This window comes from Neodiprion lecontei, chromosome 5 (genome assembly GCF_021901455.1).
Source record: "Neodiprion lecontei isolate iyNeoLeco1 chromosome 5, iyNeoLeco1.1, whole genome shotgun sequence".
Classification (NCBI taxonomy): domain Eukaryota; kingdom Metazoa; phylum Arthropoda; class Insecta; order Hymenoptera; family Diprionidae; genus Neodiprion; species Neodiprion lecontei.
Window position 1 is genome coordinate 30,775,769 of NC_060264.1, and position 16,100 is coordinate 30,791,868.

General features: G+C 38.0%; 2 protein-coding genes across 3 annotated transcripts in view; one reads left to right on the forward strand and one right to left on the reverse strand.

Annotated features, from left to right (window-relative positions):
- Positions 1-432: 432 nt before the first annotated feature.
- Positions 433-6,866, reverse strand: LOC107221911 (procathepsin L). Its single transcript, XM_015661084.2, has 5 exons — positions 6,671-6,866; positions 4,225-4,401; positions 2,871-3,233; positions 1,021-1,181; positions 433-896 (listed from the first exon to the last, which is right to left on the reverse strand). Exons 1-5 carry the CDS (start codon positions 6,806-6,808, stop codon positions 701-703), a joined length of 1,035 nt encoding a protein of 344 aa, XP_015516570.1. The 5' UTR covers positions 6,809-6,866; the 3' UTR covers positions 433-700.
- A 1,579-nt stretch (positions 6,867-8,445) lies between these two features.
- Positions 8,446-16,100, forward strand: part of LOC107221919 (microphthalmia-associated transcription factor) — a 60,424-nt gene continuing 52,769 nt past the window's right edge. The window contains exons 1-2 of one of the 2 annotated variants that reach the window (XM_046740016.1): positions 8,446-8,782; positions 9,090-9,397. In XM_046740016.1, the coding sequence (XP_046595972.1) occupies positions 9,234-9,397 (164 nt within the window). In that variant the 5' untranslated portion in view covers positions 8,446-8,782; positions 9,090-9,233. The remainder of the gene's footprint in view (positions 8,783-9,089; positions 9,398-16,100) is intronic. The other variant, XM_046740018.1, reaches the window with a different exon arrangement.

A 16,100-nucleotide genomic window follows, 5' to 3' on the forward strand; every position in this document is an offset into this window, starting at 1 on the left:
TTTTATTCAACTCTGTTTGTTTCGTTATTTTTGCGAAAGAAAAAGCGAAGCGACGTTTTACCCTCGATTTCAACGATCGTATTGAAGTTTGCCTAAGCTCGAAGCGTGGCAATTTAATGTCTCGTCATCGGAATTCGAGAGCTGAGATGAACTTAGTGCGATAAGTGTCGAGTTGACCCCGATGTCTTGATATATCAATTAATGTATTACGGAACTCGAGTGCAAACCAACACGCGTTTGTATTACACATAGTATATGCTTATTTTAGATACATTATAACGTATACCGTTTCTTGAAATGCGTTCAAAGCAGTGCATCCGGAAGTACGCCCAACGTAATAAATTAAATGAATAACAATCTTGTAAACAAGTAATGTATACACGCACGCACACATGTATAAGATGACCGCAATGTAACGGTAATGAGGATATATATATTTATTTTCGCTACAGTTTACGACATTGGATGTACAAAGATACATGTATAATCCGACAATTTCGAAAATGCGTTTCGACGTTAATTTTTCGCTTTTTAATCTATCGGAGACTGCAGGCTACCTTACATATGTATAAAAATTGATTGGTGTATAAATAGTAAAAGTAGACAGAAAAAAAATAAAAAATACGAAAGCCGATGCGAATTTTTCGGCATTCGACGAATGAAACGTTTTTTCTTTTTTTTTTTTTTTTTTTACCAGCGATCACACTTTGGCGTAGGCAGCGTAGTTTGCTACTCCGCAACGATTTTTGTGCCTGGCAAGTTTCATGTATCCATTATCGCCCCAATTGTCACCCCACCAGTTTTTCAGTATCCAATAAGTGGGCGTGTAACCGACCAACAGCATCGCGTGGTTAACCACGTCCGAACTGCATCCCGGGTCGTCGTAAACTCCTCGGCTATTGGATTCGTTGGCGAGGGTTGAAAAAACAAAACGAACGTGAATAAAATTCCTGCAGTCATTGTTGGGGGGTTGCAAAAAATGGAATGAAAAAAAAACAAAAATCGAAATTCCTCACTCACTGGTAGAGCTGAAAGGTTTTCGGACTCGCGTTAATGGAAGCTGCTATCGGCCCGATAGTTGCCACCGCGTATTCCATCGCGTGCTCATCACGAGCCGGAAGTATCGCCCAGGCCGTGATGTTCACCACGCTGTCGTCTCTTACGAATTTGCAATATCCTTGCTGCAATTTGTCGTGTGATCAGTTATTAAGGGTACAACTCTGTAAGTTGGTTGTTACCGACCGAGTAAAACGTCGCTTGTTGCCGACCGGGTAAAACGTCACTTGTTACCGACCGAGCAATATGTCAGTTGTTTCGTCGCGTCATTCGCTCAAAAAATTGAATATCGCTGATAATTTCCATACAAATATCGAAAAGTTTCCCCCCCCCCCGTCAGCCGAGAATAACGCCGGAAAATTGTTTTACTGCAATTAATGGTAATTCAAGACATTTTTCGACATTATACAAATATAAATATTCAGTGTTGCATGACTCAGTATTGCACTGGTTACGATACGAACGATGCGTAAAATCTGACGTTTTACCCGGTCGGTAAAAACTGCCCGAATTGAATATTAGAGAAGTTATTTACGCATATTGACACAGTCTCGTAGTTGGTGACATTTTGTTATAGCTTCAGCGGTATACGATTAAGGCTTGTGGAATTGTTTGTAGAGTGTACTTCGACCTTTATCCTAGACTAAGCGTTCAAATTTTGGACGTTTTTTTCACCGTGTCCTCATTTCTAATCATAGACGTGATAATCAATGTGAAACACGCGTTGCGCAATTTTCTACGAGTGATTGTTAACGATTGAAGTTTGGACACCGTGCGATTCGCGTTTTTCTATTTCTTTTATCTTTTACCAAAGTTACAGGGCTCCTCTCAGCGAAAGATAACCCACAGTTTAACATTTAATTGTGCGCCACATTATACGCGAGCTATTGATACTGATAGCCTGTGACTTTACTACACTTATGAATGTTTACAAAAAGTTTTATGAAAACATTATAATACGAGGGAAATCGTCGTCGTCGTCGTCGTTGTTTATCTATCGAAAGTCAAGCAGGCTTCAAGGGCGTGATCACTGATTGTAATTTTTCGGGATATGCTCTCATTTCTTTTCTTTTCTTTTTTCTTTTTTCAAATTGGTGTCCACAACAACTTGAATATGACCTTCTATTCAAACTTTTCGTGAGTATACTTTTACAAATCATAAAAATTACGTTCCAATCAATCGATCGACTCTCTTTCTCTCTCTCTAACTTTTACTATTCCCCAAAGTTGATCTCGATTTTACAGAAATCAGTTCCACAAGTGTTCTAAAAAATGTGTTCTACAGACTCGTTTTAACAGAAAGAAATTCGTGATTCGCATCAAAAATAATCCCGCATCAATTACTCTTCAGGAAAACTGTTCTTCGGAATATTTTCTCCGCCGAAAATTTTTCTACATAAATTTTTTCGATAGAATAGCTTTCTCGTTTCACACATCCTACAAAGAAACAAATTCAACAGAAACAAATTAAAATGTGCGAAATCGACAGTTAAACGTATGATTTTGACGATTCGATGATTGCTCCGAATTGTTCTGGTTGTGTCAAACAAAATCTTGAGGAAAATACTCTGTGGATAAATTTTCTGCAGAACAATTTTCCTGTAGAAAAATAATTCATGCAGGATCATTCCTGAATTGAATCTCGAATTTCTTTGCGCAGAAAAATATCGTATGTTATTTTTTAAACTCCAGTTACAAGCGCCAGTCCTACGAACGGGGTAATTTTCATTAACTCTTCGAGTTTTCTACTCTGTAAAAAGTGATTTCCGTAGAACTCTCTGATATCTGCTATGTTATCGACGATCCAAACTCACCTGCGCGGTATAGGGATAGTTTTTCTCCGGCATGAGACCCTTGGCTTTCTCCAAGTACCTCAACGTGTTCCTCAGGGAACCGCCCGAGCAGCCAAGGTTCCCGACGGAAGTGCTGCAGTCTATAATCTGCTGCGTACTTAGGGGTATCAGCATTCCCGTTTCCTTGAATATTTGACCCTGGATGCTAGTCGCAACGGAATACGCGTAGCAGCTTCCGCAGTCCTCTTGATTTTCCGCTGCCGTTTCGAATCCCCTTTCCCGCCAATCGAGACTCGGGGGAATTTGTCGTCCGCTTTGCCTGATCGAATTCACCAGTTCGTCGTTTTCGGATAAACGGCGTCTTCTGCTACGAACAAGCTTCACCTGATCACGAAATACGCGGGCGTTAGTACTTTTTTTTTTTTTTTTTTTTTTGTGTTGCTTTTTCAATCGTCTTTAATCTCGTTACCGGATCACTTCATCCGGAATTAACTTGTAACACGCGAGTTCTTTTCCTCAAACGATAAAAAAAAAACTCAATCGGTCCATCATACGGTTTGACGATGAAGTTTTTTAGGATAATTTAAATGTTATCTATTTCAACGCGGGAACGTCATGCATCATTCGCGTGTTTGTTTTCCAGAATTTTCTTCCACGCCTTTTGTCGCTCGGACGTTAGACTGAGAAAAATTTCATTTGTCGCAGTGACTAGAAAAATTGAGTAAAACAGTTATCGTTAAAAAAAAAAAAAACTGTTCGAATGTTGTCGGAATTGGGAAAAACGAGCTACGCCTAACCGTTTTGCTCTGTCGTCGATTCTTTTTTGGTAATTGCAAAGAAAAATCAGTTTCTGAGGTTTGGTCTAGTTTTTTAGTTAAACAAGGCTTAAACGTCAATTTATCGTTCCACAAGCGTTAAATTTTCGTAGCAGTTGCAAGAAAATATAGTAGCAGTGGTCGTAATGAGAAAGAATAGCAACGGATACCAGACTTTCCGGTAACAGCTAGAAAACTAATTTTCATTTTCTGCCTGGAACTATATTTTTCGATTTTGGTAATAAATGAAAATAGTTAAGGACCGAGCGGTAATCGGAACGTAAAAATTTCTCTAGGTGTACTTTTTCCAACCGAAGTTTGATCGGAAAATTTATTGATCGATGAAAACGTTTGGCAAATATTTAAAAAATATTTAAAAAATTGCGGCCCGTTCATTTTTTCAGTATATCGACGATACTCGCAGCAGTAACGAGCTTCGATTAATCGTCTGTTACCGGTTGAATTGAATTTTGAATTTGAAACGCACGAATTCGAATTTCTTTGAGGAGAAGAAGATTAACTCGCTATAGGACAGTTGAAGCAATAAATTTATGGTTTACCATTTTCAATATATACTCCGGTGTGCTGAGGTCGGCAAAGTGGTTGTCACGCAAGGTGTAACTGTGGTGACCAGCTGCTGCTAGGAGGTTATGTTCGTAGATTTTTATCAGATTCTCTTCCCAAGCGAGTCTTCGCATGGCTTCCTTGGTCGTTGAGTAATTCTTTTTGTAAGACAACTGCGGAGCGGATACATGAAAGAATCGAATTACGTTACACTGAGGACAAAATTTCAGTCGACACGGTTAGCGAAAGATTTTGGCAAAATGGTCGTCGTTAATGTTGTCACGTTTCAGTGTTGCCAACACTCTGAATTCTCTGTATTAAAAATTTTATTTCAATTCAGCGCGCGAATATTTGCCTAAAAATAATTATCTTATTTGTATGTATTAAATGGAACATCTATAATAGAATTTTGATCTAATTATTACTTTATAATACATGGTAGTGTAACATTAGCATTGGGCGTCAATATACAGCTAATAAAATCGAGTAAAAAAGAAAAAACAAATAAACTTTACTGTTATTAGAACATGAATATTTATTATTGATATAAGTTGTAACAATAAATAATTTTTTTTTTTATTTATCATTAAGTAAAAACTTGGAATTAAAATCTTTGAATAGTAATTATTAAATCGCTTAGAAATATTTCAATATTTGACTAATTCAATACTTCAATAATTGACTATTTTAATATCTCAATATTTGACTAATTCAATACTTACTTCTCATGCTGTCATCTGACGATTAAGGAATTAAAATGTGTGAAAACTGACTACTAAAAGTGAATTTTTACTACCGTCCCAGAATAAAAACAACCAGATTTAGTGGAAAAACTACCGAGTTGGCAACACTGTTACGGTGTAAGGGGGCGCCCTGGTCGATTTCGACGCTGACGTATATATCTCGAAATGTCAAAGACCGCGTATCTAAAACACGAAAATTACCCATTCTGTACACGATTCTGAACAAAAACATTCCGATACATTTTCATTTGACGCCGAAATAAAGAAATGACACGAATTTTACGAAATCGTATAAATAGTAAATTCGTAAAATTCGTGTAATTTTTTCATTTGAGTGTTTTTGTTCGGAATTGTGTACAGAATGGGGCTGTTGAGTCTTTTTTTGCTTATACATCAGTATCGAAATCGATCAGGGTACACATTCAAGTATCGTTGAAGTTACAAGAAAAAAAAGTCGATTTGATCAAGTTATCGCAAAAGTTGTAAAAAAAAGTACACGTATTAGACTTTTTCTGTTCTTAGGTATAAAATTCATTGTTATTTTTTAATAAGAACTATAACTTTCTTGGTTATGGTAACGAAGGAAAATGTCTTAAAGACCGTGTAGTAAGAACGACAACTGGAAAATTTCTATCGGTACGGTTTTTCTGAAAAAAAAACAAAAAAAAAACACAGAAAAGCTATTGTTTTAAATGCCAGTTGAATAATGCTTAATCATTTTACACAGCAGTTGAAATTTAACGCTTCTGATCATTCGCCTATCGGGGTTCTTCGAATTTTGCGGAACTTCTCGTCGGAATTAACCGGTCACAACCAGTTTTCATAGATTGGGACCCCCTCGCGTCACGCAGGCTCAGCAAGGAACTATGCAAGAGCTGTCACACGTGTAATAATATTTTTCGATGTCACGATCTTTCCCCTCTCTACGCAAAGCGATAAGGATTACTCTTATTTCGCGACAGATCATCTTCATCATGATCATCATCATCATCATCATCATCAACATCATCATCGTCGCCCGTCGACACGTGTCGTGCGTGCTAATTTTTGTTATCTTGAGGTTTTTTTTTTCTCTTCGTCTTCTCGGTCTTCTTTCTCTTTTTTCCTCGATTACCCCGAATAAGTGCTTATTGCGTGAGATTTTATACGTTCCGTTCGTTATACGCGACAAAAAAAAAAAGAACAGAGCTTGTCAAAGTAATTGATGTATAATTATTTTTCAAAATTGATTGAGTAAAACGTGGCTAGTTTGTGACATTTTTTTTTTTTTTTTTCAGTCCTATTCGATCCTACCCACCGGTAGAATCGCATTACGGTCACTGGATTGGCTTGAAATTTACCTCGATTGCGATTGTTTTACCTCAAGAACGAGTTCTGAAAGTCTAAAAAAAAAAAAAAAAAAAAAAATTGAAAAAAAGTATCTAGGTATTGTTTTAAAGTTGACAGAAAAACCTGTCTCAGTTTACCTGACCAAAATTCATTGTTTAAACGTTTTGAAACACTGTCAAAGTTATAGAAAGTATCTAAAATGTTGGCCAAAAAGGTATTTGTTTTGTACGAAGAATGAAGCCACGATGATTACTTTCAGTACTTAAAGATTCTAGGCGAAGTTTGAACAATTTTATCGGGGTGAAATTGGCCAAGAATGATCGATTTGGGTTAAATCTATTCTTGACTATCAATATTTATACAAACTCACTTTGTATTTCTCCCAATAATCGTCGAGCTTTTCAGACACTTCTTTTGGCAAACCGGTTCCATTTCCGGTTTTCGCGATGCTGAAAACAATCGAGACGATAAAAAATAAGCCACAATTTGATAACTTCATTATACGCATGGATGAATGTTCCGCGAATGTAAGTCGAGGTGGACTGATCGTGCTATATAACTGATACTTGTCACTCTCACTGTTCGTAGGTGAGTTTCATTTTACTCTTTTTTTTTTTTCTTTTCTTTTCCATTTCACCTCTGTCAGCACATACCGCGATCGTTGTTGTAATACCTGTACACGTCGTTTGGTAGAATATATATATATATATATATATTACATGCAAGGGGGTCAAGCATTTTGTTAATTTGTTAAAACCTCCCCCTCCACTCGTACAAGTTGCGTCGATGATTAAAAATCTCGAAGCTTGACAACGACGAATATATTAACCGTGATTTTGCCGAGATTATCGCAAAATACGAGATTTGTTTTGATTTTTCTGCAATATTGTAATCGGCGGTATTTTTGCAGATTACTAAAAGTTGGGGGAATAAATAAAAAAATCAAAAGTCTACGTCGATCTTAGTTTCGTCTATAACTGCGAACGCCAATGAAACAACATTCTTCTTATGCGATAGAAACAAATCTGTGGAAATTCGAATAAGACAAGCTAAGATCGCATAAATTTGGAAAAATATCTTACTTTTATTAGAATGTTGAATATGTTCAAACTCTTGTGATTTTAATCCGATTATAATGTTTGTAAGATTGGCTTGTCTCATCGTACAGAGATCTTGAGATATCGCTGGAAATAGATTGGGGTAAATAATGCGGTTACTATACATTCCTAGATTAGTTTTTAGGTTTTTACCACAGGCGAAAAATGCAGTTACGCAATGGTTACGAATAAAAGGAAAACTAATTTTTTTTTTTAGCTGTAAACAGAAAATATAGTTTGCGTTACTACATTTTTTATTTATTTTTTTTGCCATCATTGCAATAATTTGACGCTGTCGCGTAAATAGTAAATCAATGTTATTTGGCTGAAAAAAAAATGTGGCTAACTAAACTGATAGATTTTTATGTTGCAACTATAATATACGCTAAATAATCAATAGTACGAAATTTTATTGCAATCCAATAACCGTTGACCGAACGATGAGGCAACAATATACAAACGGGTTTATACAAACGATCATACACATTTTACTATAATTTTCTATACTAACTCTACGAGACGAAAACTTTCCTCAAGTGATTTTTCAAAACGTATAAAAACAATTCTGTATTCTGAATACAACAATCGTAAAACATTTTCTCAAGTCGACGACGATGATGATTACGCTAGCCTTTTTCCTATTCAAATTATCTCGCATTTATTTCCATCACATAGCAGGAACATGTCGTTGAATCTACGGCAATGAAAAAACATTGCCGTAGATTTTTTTCACGACGATTATCACCTACTTTTTAAACTTTCGACTCATTCGTAACCCTCGATCTTGTTCCCAAGCGTTGCGGTGCGCTGCGCCGTTTGAAACAATCCGCAAAGCAAGCTTCGTCATTGCTCCGTCCGATGGCGCCACGGATCCATTTGAAAGAGAGAAGCCTCGATCCGTGGAGGCGTCAAATACTCTTTGACGTATGTTCGCCTATCCGGTAGCTATCGCCCTCCTCCTCCACCTCCGCCTCCACCTGCACCTCCACCTCCCGCCCCTCACCATTTTCAGTACCTCTCATCGGCGCTCGTTGAGTAGCGCCGAGAGTAGAGAACTAGTTGTGGAAAATCTTACTGGTGCAATGGCGCGCATCTCGCGGCGGCGTCTGGTCGCGTTTGTTACGTGTGCCGTGTTGCAGTAAACTAAACGGATGTGTCGCGTGGCCCCTTTGCCGAAGGTGGTGGAGATGCGGTATCAACGTTAAAAACGAGATCAGGAGGGCACCGACAAACGGTCATCGAACGTTTACAAGAAAAAACAATTTTTAAAAAAATTAAAAAAAATAAAAAACACTCCGACCAACGCCGGGGGAATGAACATTATACAAGAACGCGATAAATATTCGAACGGCTTTCTTTAGTCCAACGACAGAAAGTGTTTCAACGTTCGTCGTTGTTTCTCTTTTTTTTTGCTTTGTTTTGTTTTGTACTTTCGCTTTTCCATTTCAAAGAAACTTTTTACACACGGAATTTGTTTCGGTTGTTTTTATTTTCCCCTAGTTTTTTTTTCTTTTTTTTTTTCAAGCTTTATAGTTTTTTAACCCTGCCGTTATCGGTACATCGTTTCGTCGGCGAGAGAACTTGATTTCCAGTGTTCGGAATCGTTCGACATGTTATTCATACGTCATGTATATGTATGAAATATATGCCGCGACTGTAACGAAGATCAGTTGTGTGAATGTGAGATTACAGTGAGTGCTTGCAGAGATTTTTAAAGTTGGAACAAACCGGACATCTTTGGAACGATTTGGATACGCGTTCTTGTAACGTTCTTATATTGTAAAATCGCGGGTATTCTTGATAACGAATTATCTAAATTAACAAGTTTGAATCATCATGGATGAGTCGGGGATTGATATGGGATACGATCTGGCAGCTCTTGGTAACGAGGATTTCGAACTTGAGTACAACAATGATTTCGAACAAGCTTTGTCGATGCTCTCCTCGTCTCAGGATTTCATGTATTACGAACTCAAGAGTCGAGCACCGGACACTGGCAGGTGGGTTCTTTAACGTCCCAATCGTATCTCTTCGGTTATCCGAGGATCTCTTTAATCTTCTTTCTTCAATGCTTCGTTTTTACACGGTATCTATAGCCTGGTTATTGTCGACACTGATGTTCAACCGGTTCTTTATCCCGGGGCAAAACTGAACGCGCCACTTGCGCGACGTGAATTCTGGACCGATATTCATGATCTATGATATCGTTGATATCATGATCGATCGTTGATCCAAACTATTCCTTTTCCTCCTCCTTGTATTTGAATCAAGGTCGATCCAAATGGTTGTTGATTTTTTTTTTCACCACCTTCGTTACCCTCGTTGGCCAACCTCTGACCTCGCCGTTTCGCGAACTTGTTCTTGTGTTGTTCTAACGGAAGGAAGAGAGGGGGAAGCAGTGGAAAAAAAATTTATCGAAAGTCAACCTCGACCTGGGACAGTCTCTAACTGGACCGCTTGATATCGACGGTCATTATATAGTGCTTTTTTATCGTTGTATTATTGACACTGCGAGCAACGATATTGTTTGGGATTTAAAGAAGGATCGTACAATAATTTAGAACGATCTAACTTTAATTGCTCCTAATTGTTTTCTAAATTCGGAGAAAGTCGGGAACGAATTTATGGACACGCAACATCGTTTTCATCTTCATAGCGGTATAATTTCACGGAACGTTTGATTATCGTTCAAGAGATAGATTGAAAAGAAAATAAGTAAATGGAAGATAAGTTTTTCAGCAATAAACAAAAGAGGTTGAACGTAATCGTACAATGAAGTAAATTTCCGGTTTATACAGGTGTAATTCATAGTGAACTTTTCGTGCACAATCTTCAAGTAGATAGATAGACGGATGCACAAATCTGCCTCCACTTGTTGTTAGACAATCCTTCGGTAGGTATAAGAGATGGTATTTATCAATCCTTTTCATTCCGTCGAGCATATCGCACAGGTTACTCAATTACTTGTTCAAGCGTGAAAACAGAGTTTACAGACATATTATTCTATATTGACGTCTGACGAGTGTTTTCAACGACCGCTGCAGTCCCGAGTCGAACACTTGTTCAAACATATTCCGTTTTATTCCTACACCTACGCCGTCTCTCTTCATCTCAATCTCCATCTATATCTCTCACTCTCTCTCTCTCTCTCTCTCTCACTCTTGGGATTCGGTATATTATATACTCTCGTCACATGCACGTATGTATGTAATATTTTTTTACAACTGATTGCGAGTGATCAGACGGCGAATCAACCAACCAATTAAGTCTCATTGAACGATGATGATGATACACGCTATGTACACAGCGTGCGCTCGTTCGGTGTATTTAAAGCTTTCGCAAAGATGTAGCAAATTTTCAAAGCTCTGTTAGAATATTTTATCTCGTATTAGGATTGATCTGTAAAATAGGGAGAGAGGATATCATTTTTCACGCTTATCGGTCTTTTTTCTCGTCGCAAAGTCTACAGACATCGATCGTATGTAACGGTTGTCATTTGATGTTTGGAGAAGCCGAGTTATTAACACCTTCGTATGAATCTATCAATTAACAACATCGCCTTGCCATTTTTATCGTTGGTTTCGTTGCTATACGTTTCAACAATTCAAAAGTCATACTTTCCCGCCCTTTTCTTTCCCTTTTCTCAATGGCCAGTTACAGACTACATGCAATGCTTTCCATTTGCCAGTCGAGGTTTTTAGACTGATTATTGACAAAAATTTTATCGCTCGATACTCTTTGACCATTTACTACCAGTACTCTTGTCCTGTGATCCTAAACGTGTGAAAGGATCGTCTAAAGCGAGTCTCGCTGGAATTGCAGAGACAGTTCCGAAATCAGTATTTATTGATAACAACTCTATCAGCGTAAAGTCGTGCTGGATTTTTGTTGGAATTCTCGAAGTCGCTCTTGGGAAGAGAACAATATCGCGCAACGCGTTTGCACGGACATGTTAGAGGTGAACTTTCTAATCGAGGCAACGTTGCCGAAACTCCGGTACCTACACACAATCGCTTTTCATCTTATTGTGCATGTGGTACCCATCATAGTGAAACAGTTTGGATCTCGTCTTGTATGCATGGATCTTTCGTATATGGGTATAGTATATTAATTAAACTTGCTCAGTTCCATTACATGTGGATACTGTGATAACCCAGACGGTCGAACCGTTTCTCATCACTTATCGAACATGGCTACAAGACGTTGTAGTTTTTTCACATCGGTGTTCATCGATCATCGAGATGAAAATTTGATGGTACATGTTTTTTTGTGTCAGAATTAAATCATCGACGGTGTTTTTCATTTTCTCCCAACTTGGGTTTAATGGATGTCAAAACTCTGTTACGGGGAATATTGGAAGTACGTTTCAGCCAACTGCAAAGTTTTTATTTCTATCAAATCGACGCAGAGTCGTCGTTTTTTCTTTGTTACAACGCCGAACAATTTGTGCTACCGTAACGAGGACAATTGATACACACTTGTTCTGACCGCAACATGATTTCGATTTATTGATAAACGTACAGTAACCGCACTTGGTTGGAATTTCGCATTAGCAGTTCAATTGTGTAATAACGTTAGGTTACCGATCATTTTTTTTTTTTTTTTGTACGTGAAAAGTTCATTGTCAATCTCTTCGATACCAAACGATGTAAAATATTATAAAATATCTTCATGGTAGTTTGAAATTACGAAAATGAACTCTGCAGTTTCGATCATTTCATTTCCTCGGACCATTGAACGACTATTCCTTGTTAGTCTGAAGTCGGTAACTTTACCGCGATGATTCAAGTTTCGTAAAAAATTGTACTTCCGCAATTTTATTGAACGTCTGAATCGCGTTACATGACAATAAAGTAAAACATATTATTCATACTCTGAGAAACTTGACTACTTCAAAGTCACTGTACAATTACTAAGTAGTCCAATTTTTCATCGGAATTTTTCATTGCGTCAAAGCAACCAACAATTCAGCCTCGTTATTATTTAGTCTCCGAGACAAAGGATTCGGCTCTCGCGTCTTCTCGATGCAGTTTTCCCGCGCTCGGCTACGAACCCTTTTATAAAATGAAAATTGGATTACACGTGAAAATGGAAGCCATGCGGGGTGGGGGGGGGGGGGGGGGGGGGATGGATGACGATGAAACAAATAAGTGGGAAAGTCGGCATTTCCTCAGCTCAATTTCTCAGACCAAACGTGGGGGTTTCATTCTCGGGATTCTTCTCCCTGCCGGTTTGTATCCGTCAAAGCCTGGTCCGTTTGGGGATTAAAACGTTCCTCCAATAAGCCGGTTAATATCGCTCCGGTTTCGCCGGCGAATGTCGTCACGCTGCAAGCCTCTATCCTCTATCTCGGCACCTTGGGTTAAACTCTGCAGCCTCTCGGTATCTATCTTTATTACACCGATCTGTATATCTATACATGTGTGTTCGGCGCGTGTCGTCACATATACAGCCGAACATGCGGCGGTGTACGGAACGCGACCCAGTGGAATATTACCGTCCCTTGGTGTTTCTGACGTAACACCGGCTGTTTATACTAGCACGACGTGTATTTGTTCAACTCGTATTCCGCCCCGCGATATCCCGTTGTTACAGCAATTAACGACCGAATTACGTTAGCGAGTCGAGTCCTGTTGCGGTTTTTTTTATTTTTTTTTTTTTATTTTTATCATATTACCGAACCATCGATCTTTCCTCATAATCAATGTCTCCAAAGATCCTTTACTCAATTTTTCGGGTCACGTACCGCGGAAGGAAAAAACGTAACCCCCCCTTGTAGGATCACTTTGTTATCCGTATCTCCGTCTGTAGAGACTTTTTTGTTTTTTATTTTTTTTTATCAGGAACGGGTAGATGTACCAAGTTGAAATTAATGACAAATACTGAGGTCTACGGTCCCTTGGCGGTGTATAAAATTTAAGCTTTTGAGTCGACGCAATCGAAAGATGCGGTCGTTTGTATCGCATATTTTTATACTCGCAAATTCACTCGTAGCGCAAGTAGGTAGAGATAAAAAGTTCGAAAATAGTTGATTCGTAGTTGTATCACGTACAAAAAAAAAAAAAATAATCAAGTCTGAGCGGAATTCTCGTGCCGCGAGTTCTACTCGCACTTGCCCAATTTTCTTTTTTTTTCTTTTAATTATATAACGTTAGCGTGTTTTACGCGTTTTTTCATGCGTGTCTTCCGTACACAAAGTACTTGTTTCTGCGACGGTCGAGTTAGCCTGCAAATGCGCATGCGCGGAGTACCGAAAAGAGTATATTTAAGTCCTAGGTGTCGACGCGCATGCGCCGTAGCGAACAAATCTGACATTACGCAACTCTAACCGCGATTTCGTTGGTTGGTGAAAAAACTCGCAACGGATAATCTTGTTGTATAAAGAATCGCTTGCAACAAGGAGGCAACGATCCTATCGTCTCCCGGATTTGCAATATTCTACGACTGATAACTTGAAAACTTAGAAAATATTCCATCCAATTGTGTATTTTTTTTTTTTTTTTCTTTTTTTTTTGCACAAAATCGAGACCGATGCCAATTCGTGTCGGATTTACCTGATTTTTTCTACGGCGGTTGTTCCAGTGTTATAATTAAACAACGGCGAAAGAAAGTCGCTCCCGAGATTGTTTATACGTAACGATTTTCCAACGTGTGTCATTCGCCGGCCGCGAAGGATAACCTAATCGCAAAGAGCAAAGTGCATGCAAACCGCGCATTGTTCAATATAGCCGGGTTCAATAAAGACTCAGCGAGAGATACACTCAGCGCTCTGGTTCGTTTTTATCTAAAAAGGAAACGACGGTTCTTCTTTTTATTTCTCCCTTTCTCTCCCTCCCTCTCTCTCTCTCTCTCTCTCTTTCTCGCTTTTTCTCTCTCTTTCTTTTCAAACCGCAATATAAATAGACGGAGTGTAATTTGTGCGAAAGCACGAGAGAACTCAGCGGCAGTTTGCCTGATTGCTTACGCAGAGAAAATCTTCGTTGTTATTGTTACGAGAGAAACGCGGTGGCGTAATAATGTCGCTTCGAATTTCAATTATCGGATGTATGTAATAATATATACGATCGATTCGATTTTTTTTTTTTTTTTTAAACTCAAATTCATTCGATACCAAGATTTATCAGGTGAAATCTTAGGCGGAGACGAAGGATATTTCGTTAGGCCACACACGTGTGGATCTCTTATTATTATAGACATACGCTTAACGTCAACGTCTCAAATGTGGGTGGTGAAAAAAGCTTTTAAGATATTGTTTGCTCTCGTGTCAGTTTTAAACGTCACGTTGAAGATGATTTGACCAATTTATCAAACGGAATGTATATGTAAATCTGTATTATTATAGCTACCAGATTATACCACTGGGAATTCCTTGACGTAGGATGTGAATATTTCAAATCTGACATCTGGGAATTGAAACATTCATTAATTTTTTACCGAACCAGTTTTCAAGATTTCAAACTTATCACGCTGTGAGGATTTTAAAAGATTTCATTAAAAATTCCAATATACTTGTTTCGCAAATTTTTATTGGATTTTTTACTTGGTATATAGTTTGAAAAAAATTCCCGCGCTTTCAATGATTTCGTGGAATATTGCTAATTTCATAGTCCGATTCCGGAGCGTTTCTAACTGTTTTGATAAGATTTAAAATGGATTTGATAAGTTTCCTCAATAGATTTCAATTGTGTCTTCGAAAGGTTTTTGCAAGTGCCGATTGAAATGATTTTTTTGAACTTGGTTTCGAAACACTTCATACGCGACTTGACGGAACGTGATTTGGGATTTGAAAATATTTTGAAGTTTTTCATGATTCTGGGACCAACCTCGATGACTTTCACGAAAGGTGGCCGACCTTTTTTATGAGATGAACCATTCGGTATTCGTGTTTATCAAACTAAATCGCCGATGATAATTTATGTGTATGCGTATAAACTAACTCGAGAATAGCAATTTTACAGCTGTGTTGCGCTTGAAGAATGAGGGTAATACGAGTGGTAGTGAAATTTCTCTTTCCCGCAAATTTACGAAGCTATGATTATGCAACGAAGTTAGCTATTTACCCATTTTGGGTATACGTACCTACATCATTTTTTTTTACGCGGTCGAAGCTTCCAACGTTAACGTAACGATGCACCGTCAAGGAAAATTGTTATTCCTGTAGAATTTTAGGGTGGTATGAAATCCGGTAAACCGTAATAAAGCGAAACGTGTATTATATATTTAAAAACTCAACACCTTCAAACCGATTGCGAATTTGTGAATTGGTGATTTTTTTCTTAGACGGTTCATTACGTCTACGTTACTAACTTTAATCTCGTTCGCTTTATCTTATCTCTGATTGACGCGAAATTTGGAAATGGACGGTTTTTGACGTCGCTGATTACGAATTTGAAATCAAATTTCAGAAATACAGCTTAGTCGACTTTTTCTTTTCGTTTCTTGTAATTTTTAAATTTTAAGTTCAAACACGTGATCAATGTTATGAAAAAAATCTTTAGGTATCAAGTTTCATCAGAATCGAGTAATTTCGTATGGTTTTTTTCAACCATCGTCTGAAACTCTGCAGACTTTTTAAGCTCAAATTCAAGATCAACGACTTCGAAAATTCCTGGATTAAAAATATCGAGTCAATCGCAGGTAATAAAAATCCGTGCTTCGCCCCAAATGGAATACGTATAATCAGCTTTGTTGCATGATATTAGC